This window comes from Haliaeetus leucocephalus, unplaced genomic scaffold (assembly GCF_000737465.1).
Source record: "Haliaeetus leucocephalus isolate CR32 unplaced genomic scaffold, Haliaeetus_leucocephalus-4.0 Scaffold193, whole genome shotgun sequence".
Taxonomy (NCBI): Eukaryota; Metazoa; Chordata; class Aves; order Accipitriformes; family Accipitridae; genus Haliaeetus; species Haliaeetus leucocephalus.
In genome coordinates, this window is record NW_010972629.1 from 238,032 (window position 1) to 256,218 (window position 18,187).

The 18,187-nt window shown below is 52.3% G+C and overlaps 3 protein-coding genes across 3 annotated transcripts; all 3 read left to right on the top strand.

Moving 5' to 3' along the window:
- The first annotated feature begins 1,715 nt into the window (after positions 1-1,715).
- Positions 1,716-4,662, top strand: CTSK (cathepsin K). Its single transcript, XM_010565517.1, has 8 exons — positions 1,716-2,057; positions 2,850-2,976; positions 3,142-3,264; positions 3,383-3,538; positions 3,609-3,827; positions 3,924-4,089; positions 4,208-4,313; positions 4,404-4,662. Exons 1-8 carry the CDS (start codon positions 2,050-2,052, stop codon positions 4,501-4,503), a joined length of 1,005 nt encoding a protein of 334 aa, XP_010563819.1. The 5' UTR covers positions 1,716-2,049; the 3' UTR covers positions 4,504-4,662.
- Positions 4,663-6,200: 1,538 nt separating this feature from the next.
- LOC104830575 (cathepsin S-like) lies at positions 6,201-9,808 on the top strand. Its single transcript, XM_010565601.1, has 7 exons — positions 6,201-6,323; positions 7,128-7,250; positions 7,478-7,627; positions 7,701-7,925; positions 8,132-8,297; positions 8,517-8,619; positions 9,709-9,808. The coding sequence occupies exons 1-7, from the start codon at positions 6,201-6,203 to the stop codon at positions 9,806-9,808; spliced, it is 990 nt and encodes a 329-aa protein (XP_010563903.1).
- Positions 9,809-10,829: 1,021 nt separating this feature from the next.
- Positions 10,830-15,703, top strand: LOC104830534 (cathepsin S-like). The gene is made up of 8 exons (XM_010565519.1): positions 10,830-11,029; positions 11,665-11,878; positions 12,115-12,237; positions 12,801-12,950; positions 13,027-13,251; positions 14,355-14,520; positions 14,750-14,852; positions 15,314-15,703. The coding sequence occupies exons 2-8, from the start codon at positions 11,753-11,755 to the stop codon at positions 15,411-15,413; spliced, it is 993 nt and encodes a 330-aa protein (XP_010563821.1). The 5' UTR covers positions 10,830-11,029; positions 11,665-11,752; the 3' UTR covers positions 15,414-15,703.
- Positions 15,704-18,187: the final 2,484 nt, after the last annotated feature.

Consider the following 18,187-nt stretch of genomic DNA (forward strand, 5'->3'; position numbering starts at 1 on the left):
GGTGCTTTGAACCCCCACCCCTACCCCGAGCACAGCAGGACCCAGGGACTCCATGGACAAAAAGCAATGCCTTCCAGGTCTGTGTGTTCCCCGGCTGAGAGCCCATCTCTCCCTGAGCCATCGTGGGTGATGCTGCTGTAGCCCTTTGATTTCAGGTCCTGCCATGGACAAGTCAAGCTGCTGAGGAAAAGAAACCAGCTGGAGCAGCCAGCAAATGCCAAACCTGTTGGGAAACGCTGGCCTGGCTTTGGTGCTGGCAGCAGCAGAGGACAAGGACTGGTGAGGGGCTGGCAGGGTCTCGGCATCTGCCACCCCCCCCACTGCAGGGTCCCCAGGCTTGTCCCGTGGGCTGTTGGAGGGGATGGCACTTGGTGTCCTTGCAGAGCCGTGGGGCAGTGGCTAGTCCCCTTCACATCCCCTTTTGATAATTGATAATTGTATTATTTTTCAATGGGGGTGGGGTGTATTTTATTGTACAATCGCTTGGGGTGGGGGGTGGGGGCCTTGTTTTGGGCCCAGGGCTCCCTCTTGTTGCAGATGATTATATGTAGCAGAGATTTTACAACAAGATATTTTCCCTTTTTCAAAGCTCTGTCTCATTTCTGCCTCCCCTGTACTGTGGCTCTGGTCACAACAGTGTTGCCCTGAATCCCTATCTGTGCCCTTGCAGCAGTGCTGGGGCAGCAGAGGGGGGATGGACCCCTGGGTGCTGCCTTTCCCCCAAGCTCCCTCTCTTCTTTCCCCCTCTTAATCACTTGCAGTCGTGGTCTGGAGTGTGTTAGCAAGCCCTTGTGATCTCTGGGTTTGTGGATCATCATGTTCTCCCCAAGCCCTGCAGCTGGAGAGGGGATACAGCCTGGTACCCCTAATCCAGCCTCATCTCCCCCCGCCTCTGATCTCTCTCTGGCCCTATCCCTAAGGTGTGTGACCCCCTAAAATACTTGGCTCCCCATGGTTTGGTCCCTGTGTGGGTGGCCTTGCAGCTTGGTCATGCGCGGCCGAGTCAGGGCCCCGTGCTCAGGGCAATGAGTCTGTGCCAGAGCCCCGGGCTGACTCAGCCACCCCCTTTCTCAGCAGGCAGGGAGGGTGAGCTTATGTGTGGGTCCCTTACCCCGGGGACCCCTGCAGTGATGGGGTGACATGGGTGTAGTTTTAGAGGTGGCTCTAGCCTGATCTGTGCCTTGGGGCTGCTCCCATCCCCTTAACTCTGCCCCTTGCTCCCTGGGGCAGCCCATCCTCATACCCACGGCTGGATGATGATCTCCCCAGCATGGTCTGCCTGGGAAAAGGGACTAATGCCACTGGGTTATACTGGGACCTTCCAGGCAGTGAACAAGGCTTTCTGACTCGTGGCAGGAGCCGTGTGACGAGGGGCCGGTCACTGCAGAAAGCACCGTCTGATGCCGCTTCCCTGTGGTGTTGCTGCCTGGGGTCAGGGATAAGCCTGGTCTCCCTGGGCTGTACCTGTGCCCCCCAGAACTGGGCACAGGGGGTGGCAGGGGAAGCAGTCCTGGGTGGGGGACATTGGGGGCAGAGAGGATGTCCTGTCCTCTGCTCTAGATGTCACACAATGAACCTGAGGCACTGGGGATGGTCTAATCCTGCCTCTCTTGAAGCAAGTGGGTGCTCAGCCCTCCCTGGGGTGCTGGGGAGGATCGGGGGTGCACAAACAGCTCCTCTATCATGGGGCAGGAAGGTGACCCTGGGGCACAACTCTGGGACAAGGAAGATGTCCCTAGGGTGGGGTGCTGGGGCAAGAGGACATCCCTGGGGCAGGAGGATGTCCCCGGGGCAGGATCCAGATCTGCTGGCCCCTGAGCCAGGGCTGACTCAGCTCTGCCCCACAACATCACGTGAAGCCGGGAGGGAGCCGCTGCTGCATCCCCCCTCCCTGTCTCCTTTTTCTCTCCAACCCTGTACGAACCCAGGCGACTGCCAAAATTTTCCAGCTGCCTCTTAACTTCCTCAATCCAGCGCCATAAAAGAGCTGCAGACGCGGCACCCGCATCCCCTGGTCCCAGGCTGCACCGTCCTCCCACTGACAGCACGATGCTGGGGTAAGTGGCCTGGGAGAGGGTCCCGTGGGTGGGTGGGAGACCCAATGAGGTGTTGCTGGGGCAGTCAGGTGGCTTTTTCCCTGGGGAAATGGACCCCAGTGGGAGCAGAAGGTGAAATAGGGTCCTGTGTGGCAGCATTAGGACCCTTAGTGTTAGAGGTGCAAAAGGGGAAACCGAGGCACAGAGCATCGAGCGGAGCTGTAGGCTGCAGGGTTGGGCTGGTGGCCCCATTCCTGCTCTGCCCCAGGGGTCTGGAGAGAAAGCGGATGCTGGGGGCAAGCGGGTGAAGCAAGGGAGGGGTGGGATGCCTGGGTCCGTCCCCCCCCACCTGCACCCCCTGCTCTATGTGCCCCCAAAATTCAGTTTCCCCGTGGCTTGGGGCTGTTGGAAAGGCGGCAGTGGTGCAGTAATGGGAACCAGCTGTCCAGCTCATGTGATGCCTGTGCTGGCCAGCACTGCCCGCCCTGGGGTCCTGGCCCCAAAACAGGGTGGGCAGGGGGTCCTAGCCCAAAAGCAGGGTTGGTGGGGGGTGCTGGTTCCCATGGGGTGGGTACGGGGTTCTGGTCTCTGCCAGGGTGGGTGTGGGGTCCCAGTCCCTCATGGCTCAATAATGGGGCGGGCACAGGGTCCCCTATGGCCTAGAAATGGGATGGATATGGGGTTCTGGCCCCTATAGGCCAGCACTGGGGTGGGTACGGGGTCCCAGTCCCCTATAGCACAACATGGTTGCAGGCACAGGAGCCCATCCCCCATCCAGCCCTCCCAGGCTCAGTCTTTGTCCCTGCTCCCCAGGATGTGGTGGCCCACACTGCTGTCCCTGCTGGTCCCCGCAGTGGTGGCCCAGTTGCACCCTGAGCGAGAGCTGGACACCCAGTGGGACCTATGGAAGAAAACCTATCGCAAGCAGTACAACGGTGAGGTACGGCAGAGCCCTGTGGGAGGGGACCAGCCCCTGGGGGATTGCTGGGAGGGAGCTGGGGACCACCCAGGTGATGTCCCCATGGGGCTGGGGCTGGTGTCCCCACGGTGGTGGTCGACATGGGCAGGACCCCTCTTCCTAGTGCCATCTCATCCTATGGTGCAGGCGGATGAGGTGGCGCGGAGGCTGATCTGGGAGAAGAACCTCAAGTATATCAACACCCATAACCTGGAGCATGCGCTGGGCGTCCACACCTTCGAGCTGGCCATGAACCACCTGGGCGACATGGTGAGTGTCACAGGGGGGGATGGTAACGGGCTGGTTGAGAGGGGACTGAGTACCCTTGGGTGCTGCTCTGCCCAGCAGCCCCAGGGCTGCACCCACCCACCCTGGGCTCCTTTCCCAGACCAGCGAGGAGGTGGTGAGGACGATGACAGGCTTGAAGGTGCCCCGTGGCCACCCACATCGCAACAAGACACTCTACGTCCCTGACTGGACCGAGAGAGCCCCGGCTTCCGTGGACTGGAGGAGGAAAGGCTACGTGACACCTGTCAAGAACCAGGTAAGCAGGGTGCTCCTGGGGGTGCCCGGAGTGGGTTGGCACCCCGGTGTCAACCATCATGTCCCCATAGGGCCAGTGCGGCTCGTGCTGGGCTTTCAGCTCAGTGGGTGCGCTGGAGGGGCAGCTGAAGCGGAAGACGGGGAAGCTGCTCTCCCTCAGCCCCCAAAACCTGGTGGATTGCGTGGCCAACAACGACGGTTGTGGTGGCGGCTACATGACCAATGCCTTTGAGTACGTCCGGCAGAACCACGGCATCGACTCGGAGGATGCCTACCCTTACATCGGCCAGGTCTGGGGCTGGGAGGGGGGTAAGATCTCCATCTGCTCCCCCCCCCCGACTGCTCTTCCATCCCCATCTCACCTTGACCTTGCTGGTCCCATGCAGGATGAGAGCTGCATGTATAGCCCCACTGGGAAGGCAGCCAAGTGCCGTGGCTACCGGGAAATCCCTGAAGGGAACGAGAAGGCTTTGAAGAGGGCCGTGGCCAGAATTGGACCCATCTCTGTGGGCATCGATGCCAGCCTGCCCTCCTTCCAGTTCTACAGCCGCGGTGAGGGGCTGGGGGAGGGAAACCCCATCTGGTGCCCACTGGCCACAGGGCAGCTTGGGGAAACTGAGGCACAGTCAAGTGGTTTATCCAGAGCATAACCGTCTGTCCTGTCCCCCAGGTGTGTACTACGATGAGAGCTGCAATGCCGAAAACATCAACCATGCAGTGCTGGCGGTGGGCTATGGCACACAGAAGGGCACCAAGCACTGGATCATCAAGAACAGGTACGGCAGGATGGCAGGGCAGCTTTTCACCGGGTCAAGGTTTCCTGGTGGCTCTGTCAGTGGCTCAGGCTCTTCCTTTTCTCCCCACAGCTGGGGTGAGGAGTGGGGCAACAAGGGCTATGTCCTCCTGGCACGCAACATGAACAACGCCTGCGGCATTGCCAACCTTGCCAGCTTCCCCAAGATGTGAGCGCTCCCAGCACATTCCCTTCCTGTGCCGCATCCAGCCGCCTTCCCTGCTTCCCTGTGTTCAAACTTGGCCTTTTCACTCCCAGTCTCTGAAGCTGATGTCACTCCAGGGGGGATCTCTGCCTCTCCATGAGAAATCTCCCTCAGGAGAGGGGTGAGACCCCCCGGCTGCAGGTGAACAGTGCAATGAGCTCTCCTCAGCTCTCTTCCTGGGACTCCTTTGCTGTGCGGGCACTGTGTGTGCCGAGTTCTGCCTTCTCGCAGCCGCAGACACTTGGGCTGGGCTTGGCCAGCTCCAGAGAGTCTGATTCATCCAGAGATGCTTGTGCAAACAGGTCTGGCGCCGGCCTCTGCCTCCAGCAATGTAGACACGTGGGGAAATTCCACGCGGGTGGAATACCCCCATGGAGAGTGCGGATCTGTTTCCCTCCATATTGCATCCTAGTGGGGGCTGCAGAGAATGATACGACTTTATTTTTAAAATAAACACTGTTGGGAATAAATGCTGGGGCTGGCTTGTTCTGTGTTGTCCTGACCCTGTGGCGGGATGGGGCTGCAGTTGTGGAAAAGTCCTTCCCTTTCCTAAGAGGGCAGGACCAGATTGCAAAACACCTCTGACTCTAGAGCAAAGCAGGAAGAAAAGATGCTGCTGGGGTCTTTTTCCAAAATCCCAGCTGGTTTTGCAGGACCCCTGAAACTGGTTGAAGAAATATGGGGGGGTTGAGGAGGAAGAAAGCAGGGCAATAAATAAACAACTGGTGTGGGCTGCAGTGCTGTGGCTTTGGGGCAAACGGTTGTGCCAGGGCTGGGTGGTGTTTTGCAGCCAAAACCCCATGTCTCTCCAAAAAACCAAATCCAAGTGTTCCTTTTAAAGAAACAAATTGAAAAATGACAGCAGCAAAGCTCAAGGCAAGCCATAACAGGAAAGGAAGGCTTAAAAATTCATCCAAAAAAAAAGTTTAGATGCTTAAAAACATGTTTCTTTTTCCCACTCACTCCCATGCACCAAGACATGGGAGGTGAATGGCCTGGCTGGCTGATGGAGAGGACGAGGAGTGCTGGTTAACTCATCAGGGCCTGCCACGATGCACCATCAGGATTGTGTGAAACCAGAATGATGCTGTGAAAAAAAAGTGAAATCAGCATTTCCTCATTCACCAGCTCCCAGCTGCAGTAAGGGGAGGGACCTCCTCTCACACTTGTGCTGTCCCAGGTCCCTTGCACCCATCCTGAGGCTGAGCCAAGCTCCATGGGAAGCTGCACCGTGGCCGGGCAGGCAGGTGAGACATCTCCCTGGGGTGACTTTTGGCTGGAGAACGTGGTCCCTTTGCACCCACCTGGTGGACAGAGTTCCTCTCTACCTCCTCAGTGTGTCCCCCTCGACTGCTACTTTTCTTCGAGGGCTGCTGCAGTGATGGAGATGGAAAGTAGGCAGGGGAAATACTTGGGGACATGTGAAGCTTCCTTAGAAGAGTCTTTCTTGGTGGGGTCAGAGTGGCACTGCAGGTGAGCGTATGGGAGGGGTATGGCTCTGTGTCATGGTTGCACTGGGGCTGCAGAGCATCACCGTGTGACTAGAGAGAGCTACTAGTCAAGGAAAAAGGCACAAAGGGAATGGGGGTGGGTTTAGGAATCAGTGAGGAAGTAAAATGCCCAGGTTGGGGACTGGTACTGCCTCTCTGGTCCCAGCTGAGCAGGATGAAGCTGCTGGTGTCCCTCACCTTCCTGGCCGTGCTTGCAGTGGCACTGGGGCACCCCGACCCCGCACTGGACTGGCACTGGCAGCTCTGGAAGAGTTGTCCTGGTTTCAGCTGGGATAGAGTTAACTGTTTTCCTAATAGCTGGTACAGTGCTATGTTTTGAGTTCAGTATGCAAAGAATGTTGATAACACACTGATGTTTTCCGTTGTTGCTAAGTAGTGTTTAGACTAAAGTCAAGGGTTTTTCAGCTTCTCATGCCCAGCCAGCGAGAAAGCTGGAGGGGCACAAGAAGTTGGCACAGGACACTACCAGGGCACCTGACCCAAACTGGCCAACTGGTGTATTCCATACCATGTGACGTCCCATCTAGTATAGGAACTGGGAAGTGGGGGCAGGGAATCGCCGCTAACTGGGACTAGCTGGGTGTTGGTCGGCAGGTGGTGAGCAATTGCCCTGCACATCATTTGTACATTCCAATCCTTTTATTACTACTGTTGTCATTTTATTAGTATTATCATTATTAGTTTCTTCTTTTCTGTTCTATTAAACCGTACTTCTCTCAACCCGCAGGTTTTACTTCTTTTTTTCCTGATTTTCTCCCCCATCCCACTGGATGGGGGGGAGTGAGTGAGCGGCTGCGTGGTGCTTAGTTGCTGGCTGGGGTTAAACCACAACAAAGAGCCACGAGGTAGGGGCATCTTGAGGCAGGTGGAGGTGGCTCGGGGTGCTGACATGGTGGGTGCTGCTCCAGCGTGACCATCAGCTGCATCACACAGAGGGGAGAAGAGCCAACAGCACTTCAAAGCACCATTGGTTCTCAGGGGTGGTTTGGCAGGGACTCTGGACAACCTTTGGTGGGATAAAATGGGGCGAAATGTCTGCGAGGGCTGTTGCTACACACCACAAGGCTGCGTTTGATTTCAGAAAGAGGAAGGGGACCGACGTGCAACATGGGAGAGGAACCTGCAGCTGGTGACACTGCACAATCTGGAGCACTCCCTGGGGCTGCACTCCTACGAGCTGGGCATGAACCACCTGGGAGATGTGGTAGGTGCTGGCTGTGCCGTGGGGCTCAAGCATGGAGTCGTGCATTTGGTCAAGGTGGATGAAATATGCCGTGTTGGTGATGCTGTAACAGCACACATCAGTCCCCCGAGGCTGCAAGGACAAACCTGGTCCTTTCAGTGGGGTGGGATGCATGGATGGATCCGCTCTCCTGTCGTGCAAAGTAAACCTCAGCACATCATGAATGCCTCTGTGCTCCTTCCCACCAGACCAGTGAGGAAGTGGTGGCTTTGTTAACTGGGCTGAATGTTGCTCCTCAATCAAACCAGACCTCCATGTACCGACTGCAGCCTGGCAGCAAAGTCCCTGACACGGTGGACTGGAGGGAGAAGGGATGCGTCACGGACGTGAAGTACCAGGTTTGAAGCTCTCTTTGTGCCTCCACACATCTTGGTCCCGTGCTTGGTCTGAGCATCTCTGGGGCTTTTGCAGGGCGCCTGTGGGTCGCACTGGGCGTTCAGTGCTGTGGGAGCCCTTGAAGCCCAGATGAAGCTGAAGACAGGGAAGCTGGTGTCCCTGAGTGCCCAGAACCTCGTTGACTGCACCAGGAGCTACAGGAACAAAGGCTGCAGTGGCAGATGGAAAACCAAAGCTTTCCAGTACATCATCGACAACCAAGGGATTGACTCAGATGCGTCCTACCCCTATACTGCTCAGGTAGGCATCAGACCTGAGCAACGCTTAGGTTGGCTTAGCTTAAAATGGAGGAATTAATAGTCCTGTTGCTTCCAGAGGAAATTGACTTTGGAAAACCATGGAGCTGACTGTCTTTAATGCCGCAAGCATCAGTTCTGACTCACATAATGCAGAGCAGGACTCTGTGCAGGATCTGATGCATTTTCCCCCTTACCTTCTTTTGCCAGGACAGTGTGTGCCACTACAACCTGACGGCATGGGCAGCCACGTGTTCCAGGTACGTCGAGCTACCACGTGGCAATGAAGCCATGGTGAAGGATGCCATCACCAATGTGGGGCCCATCTCTGTCAGCACTGATGCCAGTCAGCCTACCTTCTTCTTGTACAAATCTGGTGGGTCTTCCAGGGAAACACAAAAAAAGGCCGCACTTTCCTTCCCATGACGCTGCTTCCTTAAATATAAATTATTTCAGCTTTGACTTGCATTTAGCTTGTGTTGTCCTCATTCTTAGCGACAGGTATTGGTAACACCTCCCAAAGAGTGAATTTAATTCCTATTTGGGCAGTGACTTAGGGCAAGTTGTCCAAAGGCTGTTTCCAAATGTCTTCCAGGTGTCTACCATGACCTGAACTGCTCTCAGGTGGTGAATCACGCCATGCTCATCATCGGCTACGGCCCTTTGGATGGGGAGGACTACTGGCTTGTGAAAAACAGGTACAGCAAACCCAGTTGCTGAGCAGCTTTTCCCTTCAGCCCCCACTCCGAGGGGCACCCTGAAGGTTTCAAAGACATGCCAGCAAAGCACTTTTCATTGCCTGTCAGCTTTTTTTAGGTATGTTTAGGGCTCAGTTCCATCACAACCATGGTGTAAAGGGCCCTTGATTAAGCCCTGTAAACACAAAATTACTTACGTCACCCAAAACACTCCTGCCTGACTCCTCAGTGCTGGCTCAAAAAATGGGATTTCTGCTCTGTGGGAAACTCCAGGGTTTCCAACGCTCCTGGGTGTTGAGTCAGTGCAAAGAGGTGGTGTTTCTTGGAGAGAGAAACTGAGCTAGTTTGATTTGGGGACATGCCGGTAAACCTCCTCCTTCAGCCAATTTGGAGGCACAGCCTCAAAGATCATTGCAGCTTGGCTGCCCCTTGCATTAAAATGTATTTGTGAAGGTGTTTTTCGCTGTTTAAAACGCAGAACAAGGAGAAACAAAGTGTTGAAATGGAACAGTCCTGCTCGGACAGACGTATCTCTGGAAAAAAACAAACCTGTAATGTCAGCAAATCTACATTCAGCAACTGAAAACCATTATCTTTTTTAAAAACAGCAACAAAAACCCCCAACTGTGGGCAGTTCTGTCAACAAAGCTCCTTTATCCTCATGTTAGAACTGGGCTAAAACCCACCAGTTTCCTCCTCTGTCTCTCATCTCTGGCCTTGGTAGGATTTAAAAAAAAAAAAAAAAGGCATTTTTAATATACAAAACCAATTCATACACCTTTATCTGGTATTTCCCTGGTGGTTTTGACTCACTCCAGCATATAGGAAATTAAGTGATTTTTTTCCTCTGCCCCCCTCCTCAGAAGAGTTAGTGGCAGCAACTCTGGCAGGGAAGCAGTCAGGAGGTTCAGCCCTTTTGGCCAAAAGATGCAAATTTGGCTATTCCTGTGGCTGCTGGGGTGGAAGCATAAGTTGAAAAAAAAAATTTTAAAAAGGAGTGGGGAGAGAAAAAAGTGAGGGTGAGGGGTGGTACGGAAGGAGGCAGTTACCTCCTGTTGTCTAATTTTTGCTTCTTTCTTCTTCCAAAAGTTGGGGTGTGCATTTTGGTGACCAGGGCTATATCTGGATGGCGAGGAACCATGGAAACCACTGCGGGGTTGCCAGCTATGGTATTTACCCCAAGATCTAGAGGGGTTCCCTGCTTTTGGGACAAGCTCTTGAGATGCTGCCACTCAGCCTGCTGATCTCAAGTGTGCCTGGCTTTACTCCAGCCTTCCTTTCTTGAGGAATCCCATTGCATTTCTACAGATAAGCAGCAGAAATTAGGAGTGATTGTAGTTGGCTTGTTCAAGCATCCCATCAAGTATGACCATCTCACTCACCCTGCCCAGGAACTCTTCCACTAATAAGGGATAATCTGTTGGGAATTATTTCAATTATTTAGGTGGAAGGCTCTCTATTGTCATTGCTAACTCTTGCAATCTCCAGCAGCTTTTTAGAAAATGACTCAGCTGCATCTTCAAAGCTCTTTAGACACTGTTTTGCTTCCTTCTCCTCTCTTAGAAGATGTTTTTTTGCAGCCATTTTATGTCCAATGGTGCTTCGTAGTGGTGAGAAATGCACCCTCCTGCCTGGTTGTCCTTCGTGGGAACCCAGAGGATGCCCTGAGAAGAGGCTGGACCGTGATTTCCAGGCAGCTGGAGACTTTGCTGACTGCGTTTTCAGCCTGCCTGCAATGTAATGTGCATTAAATTTGTCTCCTGCTGTCCATGCAGCGCTGAGGCTGGTTAGATCAGCTCCATCCCATGATTGTATTTAAACTGCATCTTCTCCTCCGTGCTGCCCCACGGAAAAGTGAATAAATGTGATTTTTCTTCCAAGAGCTGGCTTTGGTCTGGTTGGTACACTGCTGCAGTGAGATGGGAGCTCAGGTCTACCCAGTTCAAACCAGTAGCAAGGCTCCATACTTGACCTCATCCTGTCTCTTACCACCAAGTCACAAAAATGCTAAAATCATATCAGAGGAGTGTGACCCCTGCTCCTGCCCGCTAGCCCCATAAGCCACATAAACCACCATGAGAGCCTTGCCATTAATTTTTGGGGTGCTGGAAAAAGGAAAATTTCTCATCTGCGATCGTTTTCTGATGGTATTGAGGGTCCGGCTTCAAATAACCTCGTGACTGTGGCACAGCAAGCCCAGTTCCCAGCTAAGTGAAAATGAAATCAGAGCACTTCCTCACTTCCTGACTCGTGATTTGTCTGACGAGTTGCAGCTGCTGTGTGCCAGAGGTCCTGGGTGTCCTGGCAGTGGGGACGCACTGGATTTGTCCCCAGCATCTTCCTTACCCCAAACACTTGTACTGCCGGGGAGCTGAAGATTGGTACCCACCACAAGAAGAAGCCTTTTCAGGTACGTTGGGTGCTTTTGTATTTTAACACTGCTCTGGCAGGACTGAGCTTTGAGGAAGTAAAACTGAAGGAACAGTATTTTTATGTTGACTCTGACTCCATCCTGTCTCTGATCTCCTCTAAGCTCTCTCTGGGTAGTTGAATTGTACATAGTAGCCCATCCTCAGGAGCTGGTGGACATCAGTTGGATAAAAATAGGATTTTTTTTTTTATTTTGCCTTTCAAGGTGCGGGAAAACACAGGTTTGTCAAAACAGTTGCTTGACCAGGCAATGTGCAAACCTCCTTTGGGGGGGGTTTCTCGGGCAGGGTGGAACCATGAGATGAGGCGAGTGTCTGTGTGTGTCCCTGCATGTCAGTGTCCGCACAGGCAAGGGGTTGGGTCCAGTGGACTTCTCCCCCTGAGGGAAGTTTCTGAGTCCTGGACAGGATTTCTCTTCCCATCTCACCGTGGTTGGGGGTACACAGCAGGCAAGCGGGGCAGGCAGCGCCGCCGCGGGGTGCTTGTCTGGGCAGGCAGGACAGAAGCTGTTGGCATCACCCAGTGTAAAAACCCCATGAAGGGCATGCCAGGGAGTCCTGGTCAGGGATGTCATCACCATTCTGCCTCCCTTACCAAACCGGATTTGTCACTAAGGGGTCAAGCACGGCTCCGGCTCTGAGCCCTTGGCTCCTGGCGTGTGTGCCACTGTGTCACTCTGACTCTCTGGTCCCAGCTGAGCGGGATGAAGCTGCTGGCATCCCTCACCTTCCTGGCCACGCTTGCGGTGGCACTGGGGCACCCCGACCCCGCACTGGACTGGCACTGGCAGCTCTGGAAGAAAACCTACGGCAAGGAGTACCGCCACAAGGTAGGGGCATCTTGAGGCAGGTGGAGGTGGCTCGGGGTGCTGACATGGTGGGTGCTGCTCCAGCATGACCATCAGCTGCATCACACAGAGGGGAGAAGAGCTGACAGCACTTCAAAGCACCATTGGTTCTCGGGGGTGGTTTGGCAGGGGCTTCGGACAACCTTTGGTGGGATAAAATGGGGCAAAATGTCTGCGAGGGCTGTTGCTACACACCATGAGGCTGTGTTTGATTTCAGAAAGAGGAAGGGGACCGACGCGCAACATGGGAGAGGAACCTGCAGCTGGTGACACTGCACAATCTGGAGCACTCCCTGGGGCTGCACTCCTATGAGCTGGGCATGAACCACCTGGGAGACATGGTAGGTGCTGGCCATGCTGCTGAGAAGAGGCTTGTCTTTGTCTCTAATTACCTGTGAAGTTGATTTAACAAGGAATATCAGTGGGTCAGGGTTGGAGAAACTCCCAGCGACCCTCCTCAGCCCATCCTCTTCTCATGGATGCCAGCAGCCATGGACAAACTGCTCAGAAATTCTTGCGCTCAACATACCGGCATGAGGCAATCTGGTGTGAGGAAATAACTCCTTAATGCAGCATTTGGGGTGCGTGGACTTGATCCTGGTCATTATATATATATTTTCAAATAATCCCTCTTCAATGTCCCCAGGTTGTAGTGTTGTTTAATGAAACATACCAGCTTCTAGGGATTTTTGGTGCTGGAGTTCAGCTTTGTATTTTCTTTTTCTTGCCCTTTCCAATGAACAGCTAGAAATTAAATGTAAAAAATAAAAAGCCAAGGGCTCCACAAACCTAACTCTTCCTGCTCAGACTGTTCAAGGGAAACCCCCCTCCACCTTCAACGCATGTAGTTTAAGACTTAGCAGAGACAAGGACATCACGAGTCAGTGTTTTCTTTTCCCACCAGACCAGCGAGGAAGTGGTGGCTTTGTTAACTGGGCTGAACGTTGCTCCTCGGCCAAACGTGACCTCCACGTACCGACTGCAGCCTGGCAGCAAAGTCCCTGACGCGGTGGACTGGAGGGAGAAGGGATGCGTCACAGACGTGAAGTACCAGGTTTGAAGCTCTCTTTGTGCCTCCACATGTCTCGGTCCCATGGGGCAGCATCTAAGCATCTCTGGGGCTTTTGCAGGGTGCTTGCGGGTCATGCTGGGCGTTCAGTGCTGTGGGAGCCCTTGAAGCCCAGGTGAAGCTGAAGACAGGGAAGCTGGTGTCCCTCAGTGCCCAGAACCTTGTTGACTGCTCCATGATGTATGGGAACAAAGGCTGCAGTGGAGGTTTCATGACCAGTGCTTTCCAGTACATCATCGACAACCAAGGGATTGACTCAGATGCATCCTACCCCTATACGGCTCAGGTAGGCATCAGACCTAGACAGCATGTGAAATCTGCAGAAAAACACATGAGCATGGAAGCAACGTGGCCATTCGTTCTGCTCTCCTGCATGCACAGCCTTCTCCTCTCCCACTGATTTCCCTCTGTCTTGGTTTCTACCAGTCTCGTGTCATCTCAGCCTTTGCAGCTGATTCTTTCAGACCCAGGGAAGGGACATTTAGTCTTTATTTTTTCTCATAGGTGAATGACTGGACTAGGAGCCAGAATTTCTACATGTTTATTTCTGTCCTACATAAATTATGAGGCAACGTACTACACGGAAGGGAAAAATGGGACAGGAGTCCTGGATTCTGTTCTCAACTCTCTGTATTATTCCATCTTCTGTAGCTCAAAAATGGGATATTGATATTTCTACCATTTCAGTGGGCAGAGGTTTCCGGTGAACAGTGTTCATACAATTGGTTTTTTAAAAGTTGCCTGTAACAGATGCTATATGACTGCTGCAAGGTCATAAAAAAAAAGCCATAAGAAAATAAAGATCCTGATGCTCACAGTCTTGATGGCTAGAGACAAGAGATACCCTGATATGACCTGGTGTCTTGAAAACATGGCCTATGGAAACAGGTCAAAGTGACAGCAGCTCACTCCAAGAAAGAAAAGTGGAATACAAGTCTTCAAATATGCATAAGGCAGCTACAGAGACAAAAGATGCTGTTCTCTGTGTCCAGAGGGAGAATGAGAAGTCCTGGGCTTAATGTACAATAAAAGAAATTTAGGTTAAACATGAGCCTTCAGATGGGAAGAATGAGGAAGCAACAACAGTTTCTCTAGGGAAGTGGTGGAAGTATTGTCATCAGAGATTTCTAGAAAAAAGGCAGAGAATTCTGTTGAAACAGTTTGGCTGCTCTTGGTGTGGGGAAGTGAGATGCACAAGATGGTCTCTTCAGGTCCTTCCAGCCATCTTTTCTGTAGTCCTGTGTATAGAAAAATGGTGGTCAAAGAAAGGTGAAGAATGGGGTAGCACAAAGTCAAAGTCAAAGAGAGCTGATAGAAAACACGTACCTGAAAGTCTTGAGATGTGGATTCCTCATGCTCCTCTTCTCAACTTCCCCTCGTTCCTACCAGAATGGGACATGTCAATACAATGCTTCCACACGAGCCGCCACTTGCTCCAAGTACATTGAGCTCCCATACGCCGATGAAGCAGCCCTGAAAGATGCTGTAGCCAATATCGGACCGGTCTCTGTTGCCATTGATGCCACCCAGCCCACCTTCTTCTTGTACAGGTCAGGTATGTCCTTTTGCCCTGAAGACCTTCTTCACGTCTTCTGTGTCTTTCTGCACATAAAACTTATGAAATTTGGTGGAATTTGGCAAATTGGGGCTTAATTCCTGGATGAAGGCATCAATGTGGCAAAACCTAAGACAGCAGCATTAGTGACGATGCTGAAGGTTGACTTTGACTCAGAGACAAAGTCTTGTGGTCTGATGACATGCTTCCAAATTCCTTTTTTTTCCAGGTGTGTACGATGACCCGCGATGCACACAGCAGGTGAATCACGGAGTGCTCGTGATCGGCTACGGCACCCTAAATGATAAGGATTACTGGCTTGTGAAAAACAGGTAAAGGCACAACCATGCATCACTGAACTCCTGTTATCTATATGGTCGCTATCTATAGGAATAGGCTTCTCCTAGGTAACCTCCCACTGCTCAAACTGACATTCATACAGATGAGAGGGAGATCAGTTGGGTGCTTGTGCAATGGGGGTTGTTGTAGAGTTGAAAGTTGGGATTGGTCCCTGAACTATTCCCTAGGGATTCAAGCTTAGCCATGTCAAAGCACCTTTATGCCATCCTAGCAGTGTGAAGGAATTTTAAATACATTTAAAATACACTTACACCCACCTTAAGTTCCCTTTATGTTGATGAGTGTTGTCATAACTTAATACAGGATTAGAAATCCCATGAAGCAGTTAATGAAAACACTCCAATGCTGTGATGTTGATAAAGCTGCCACTTCACTTACAGAAAAAGGAATTTAATTTTTCTCGTGTCTGTCTGTTTGTTTCCTCTCGCAAAAGTTGGGGTGTGCATTTTGGTGACAAAGGCTATATCCGCATGTCAAGAAACCACGCGAACCATTGCGGGATCGCCAGTTATGCCTCTTACCCGCTCATATAGATGGACCCTGTGCTTCAGAGAGGACTCCTAAGGCTTCAGTTAAACCACTGGTGCTATGCTTGCATGGATCTACTGACTTCAAGAATAACTTTCTGGCTCTGTGGGCAACATCCTTCTGTTAGATCAGCCTGTATTACAGGCTGGGAGGGAGTCCTTTGCATGGGAGGATTTTGGAATATGATTTACAGGCACCTACTTATTTCTTTTTGAGGAAAAAAGTTGGGGTTTTTTTCAGAGTAAAATTGCAATACCTACAGTTATAACAGAGATCACCTACAGTTATAACAGAGATCATGTTTTCCTCTCTCCAGTTTAGCATTGAGTACTGCTACAATGACACGGATATAATTTTATCTCTGTGTGCTATTGATGAAATTGCAGATATTCTTTGAAAAATAAAAGATGAGTTTCACTGTCCAAAAATCCAGTATTTGGTCTCTGGAGGCAGGAATGGGTGGCAGAGGGCATTCCAGCTGGTACTTTCTCATCTGGCATTGCTCCCACATGTAAGAACTTCTCACAAAACCTCTCCACAAATGATGTTTCTCTCCAAACAACGTATATGATTTGGGGATGGAGGATATGGACCATTGCACTGCTGCTGAAAGTGTGGAGAGAGAACGTAGCTGATATCCGTGGTTTCACGTTGATGTAGGTTCTCATGATGACAATATTGAAACATAAATGCTATCACTGGCACTTCAGCTGCCATCGCACCCACGCAACACAACCCATCAAACACAGCACTTGTTTGCAACAGGGGTGGCAAAACCAATTCTGAAGGAAAAAGGTTTTCATGTTAAACCTTTGGGCTGAGACTGCACATTCACCAGCCCTTTTTTTTTCAAATGTATGTATTTACTATAGGCTTTAAAACAAAATGCCTTATAGTTTGTTGCATCAGAAAAACTTCCGCTGAGAATCACTTTTATATTTAGTTGGGCACTGTGCTGGCCTGAGGTGCCACTGCCACCTTGGGGGAGGTGGGGGAATTGAACAAGTCTCCATCCGCAAGGTGACATTTGAGAATGTTCACATTACCTATCAAAAGGTTATTAACCTATCAAGGTTATTGTGTTGGGGTTTTTTAACCCTTTTGGCAAAGCGTTGCTCACTCTTAAAACCCTATCGACTGAAGACATCTCCTTTCCAAGCATGGAGATCTCTGTAGACTACTGAGCACTTACAGCTCCAGCTCCGTCCTTGGAAGGGGCTCAAAACCCATTGTGTCTTCAGCAAAAACATCAACTGGCAAAGAGCTGGTGGGCCAAGACCCTCATGCAAAGAAGTAAAAAAAAAAAATATTTTGTCTTAAAGTAAAAATACAAACCGGGGGGCTCTGGGAGGGTAGTGGGAGTGTGGGGAGGGTTCTTGTAGGTACTGGGTGGGTCTTGAGTGGCTCTTGGGGGTCCTGAAGAGCTTTAGGGTGTACTTGGGTGCTCAGCAGGGTTACTGGGAGGTTCTGGGGTAGACTTGGGAGCTCTGGGGTGTTCTGGAAGCTTTGGGGAGGGCTTAGGGGTACATATGGGGGGCACTTGGGAGGGTCCTTGGGGGCTTTGGAGGTTACAGCAGGGGCGGGGGGAACTGGGAGTGTACTGAGGATATTGAGAGGGCCTTGGGGGCTCTGGTGGGTACTGGGAGGCTCTGGGAGGATCTTGGAGGATACTGAGAGGGGCTCTGGGAGGGTCTGGGGGGCAGCTCTGATGAGGGTGCTCGAGAAAGTTGGAGCATCCTGAGTGGCTCTGTGATATACTAGGGGCTCTGGGAGGGTATTGGGGGGACTTTTTAGGGTAGTGGGGATCCAGGAAGGTACTGGGGGCACTAGAAGTGTCCTGGGGGTTTGAGTGGGTACTGGATGGAGCTGGGTGGGTCCCTCCTCAGACTGTCTTTGTATCTCAGAGGACTCTTTTTGTTCTCTGTGCTAATTAGGATGTTTCTATGCAGTCCCTCACCCTCTAAGAACTCATGTTCTCTGCTCAGATCCCATCTCACACTCCTCATTTCCTCCCCAAGCTTGCTTTTGTCTCTGTAGCGGCTTTGGGACACTTTCAGTTCCCTCACAACTCATTCTCTGGCTTTCCCTGTGCGCCAGAGGACTCCGTGTGCCTTTTATTCTGTCCAGGACCCCCGTTTTGGTCTTTGAGCCCCTCTAGAACTTTTAACCCCAGTCTAAAACACAGTCAGGACCAACACCAACCCCCAGCTATGGCTCCCGCACAAGCGTGGCCAGGACTGAAAGCTTTTTGCAGCAGTCAACTTTCCTTGGCAAACCCCTTCTCAGCTGCCAAACACTGTGGCTCTCTGCTTTCTCTCCCCAAAACCCTAAATCTAACCCTAACCATTCGAAAGGCCACAGCAAAGCCAGGCAAAGATCCCGAGGCTCTCCGGAGGGCAGCAGGGCCCCTTATGGGCCCCAAAAGAGTACTATATTTTTTTAATTAAAGGTGCTGCTTGCAGACACCTCTCCTGCAGGTAAACCCCTCTTGCCCCTCAGCGAAGGCCCAGGGCGGGAAGGGGGGGAGGGGCGGGGTCGGCCTCTGCGCATGCGCGGAGTTCCTCGGCGGGCGGCGAAGAACTACATTTCCCAGCGGGCCGCGGGAGGGGCCCGTGCCGCACCAGTGACTACTTCCGGTGGCCGTGCCCTTGACTCGGTGTTCCGCTGAGTGTTGCCGGGCAACGGGGGAGCGACGGGGGGGGCAGGGCAGGCCTGCGGCGGGGTCTTGGGGTGATTGTGGGCCGTGGGGGTCCATAGGGAGGGGAGTGGGGTCTGTGGG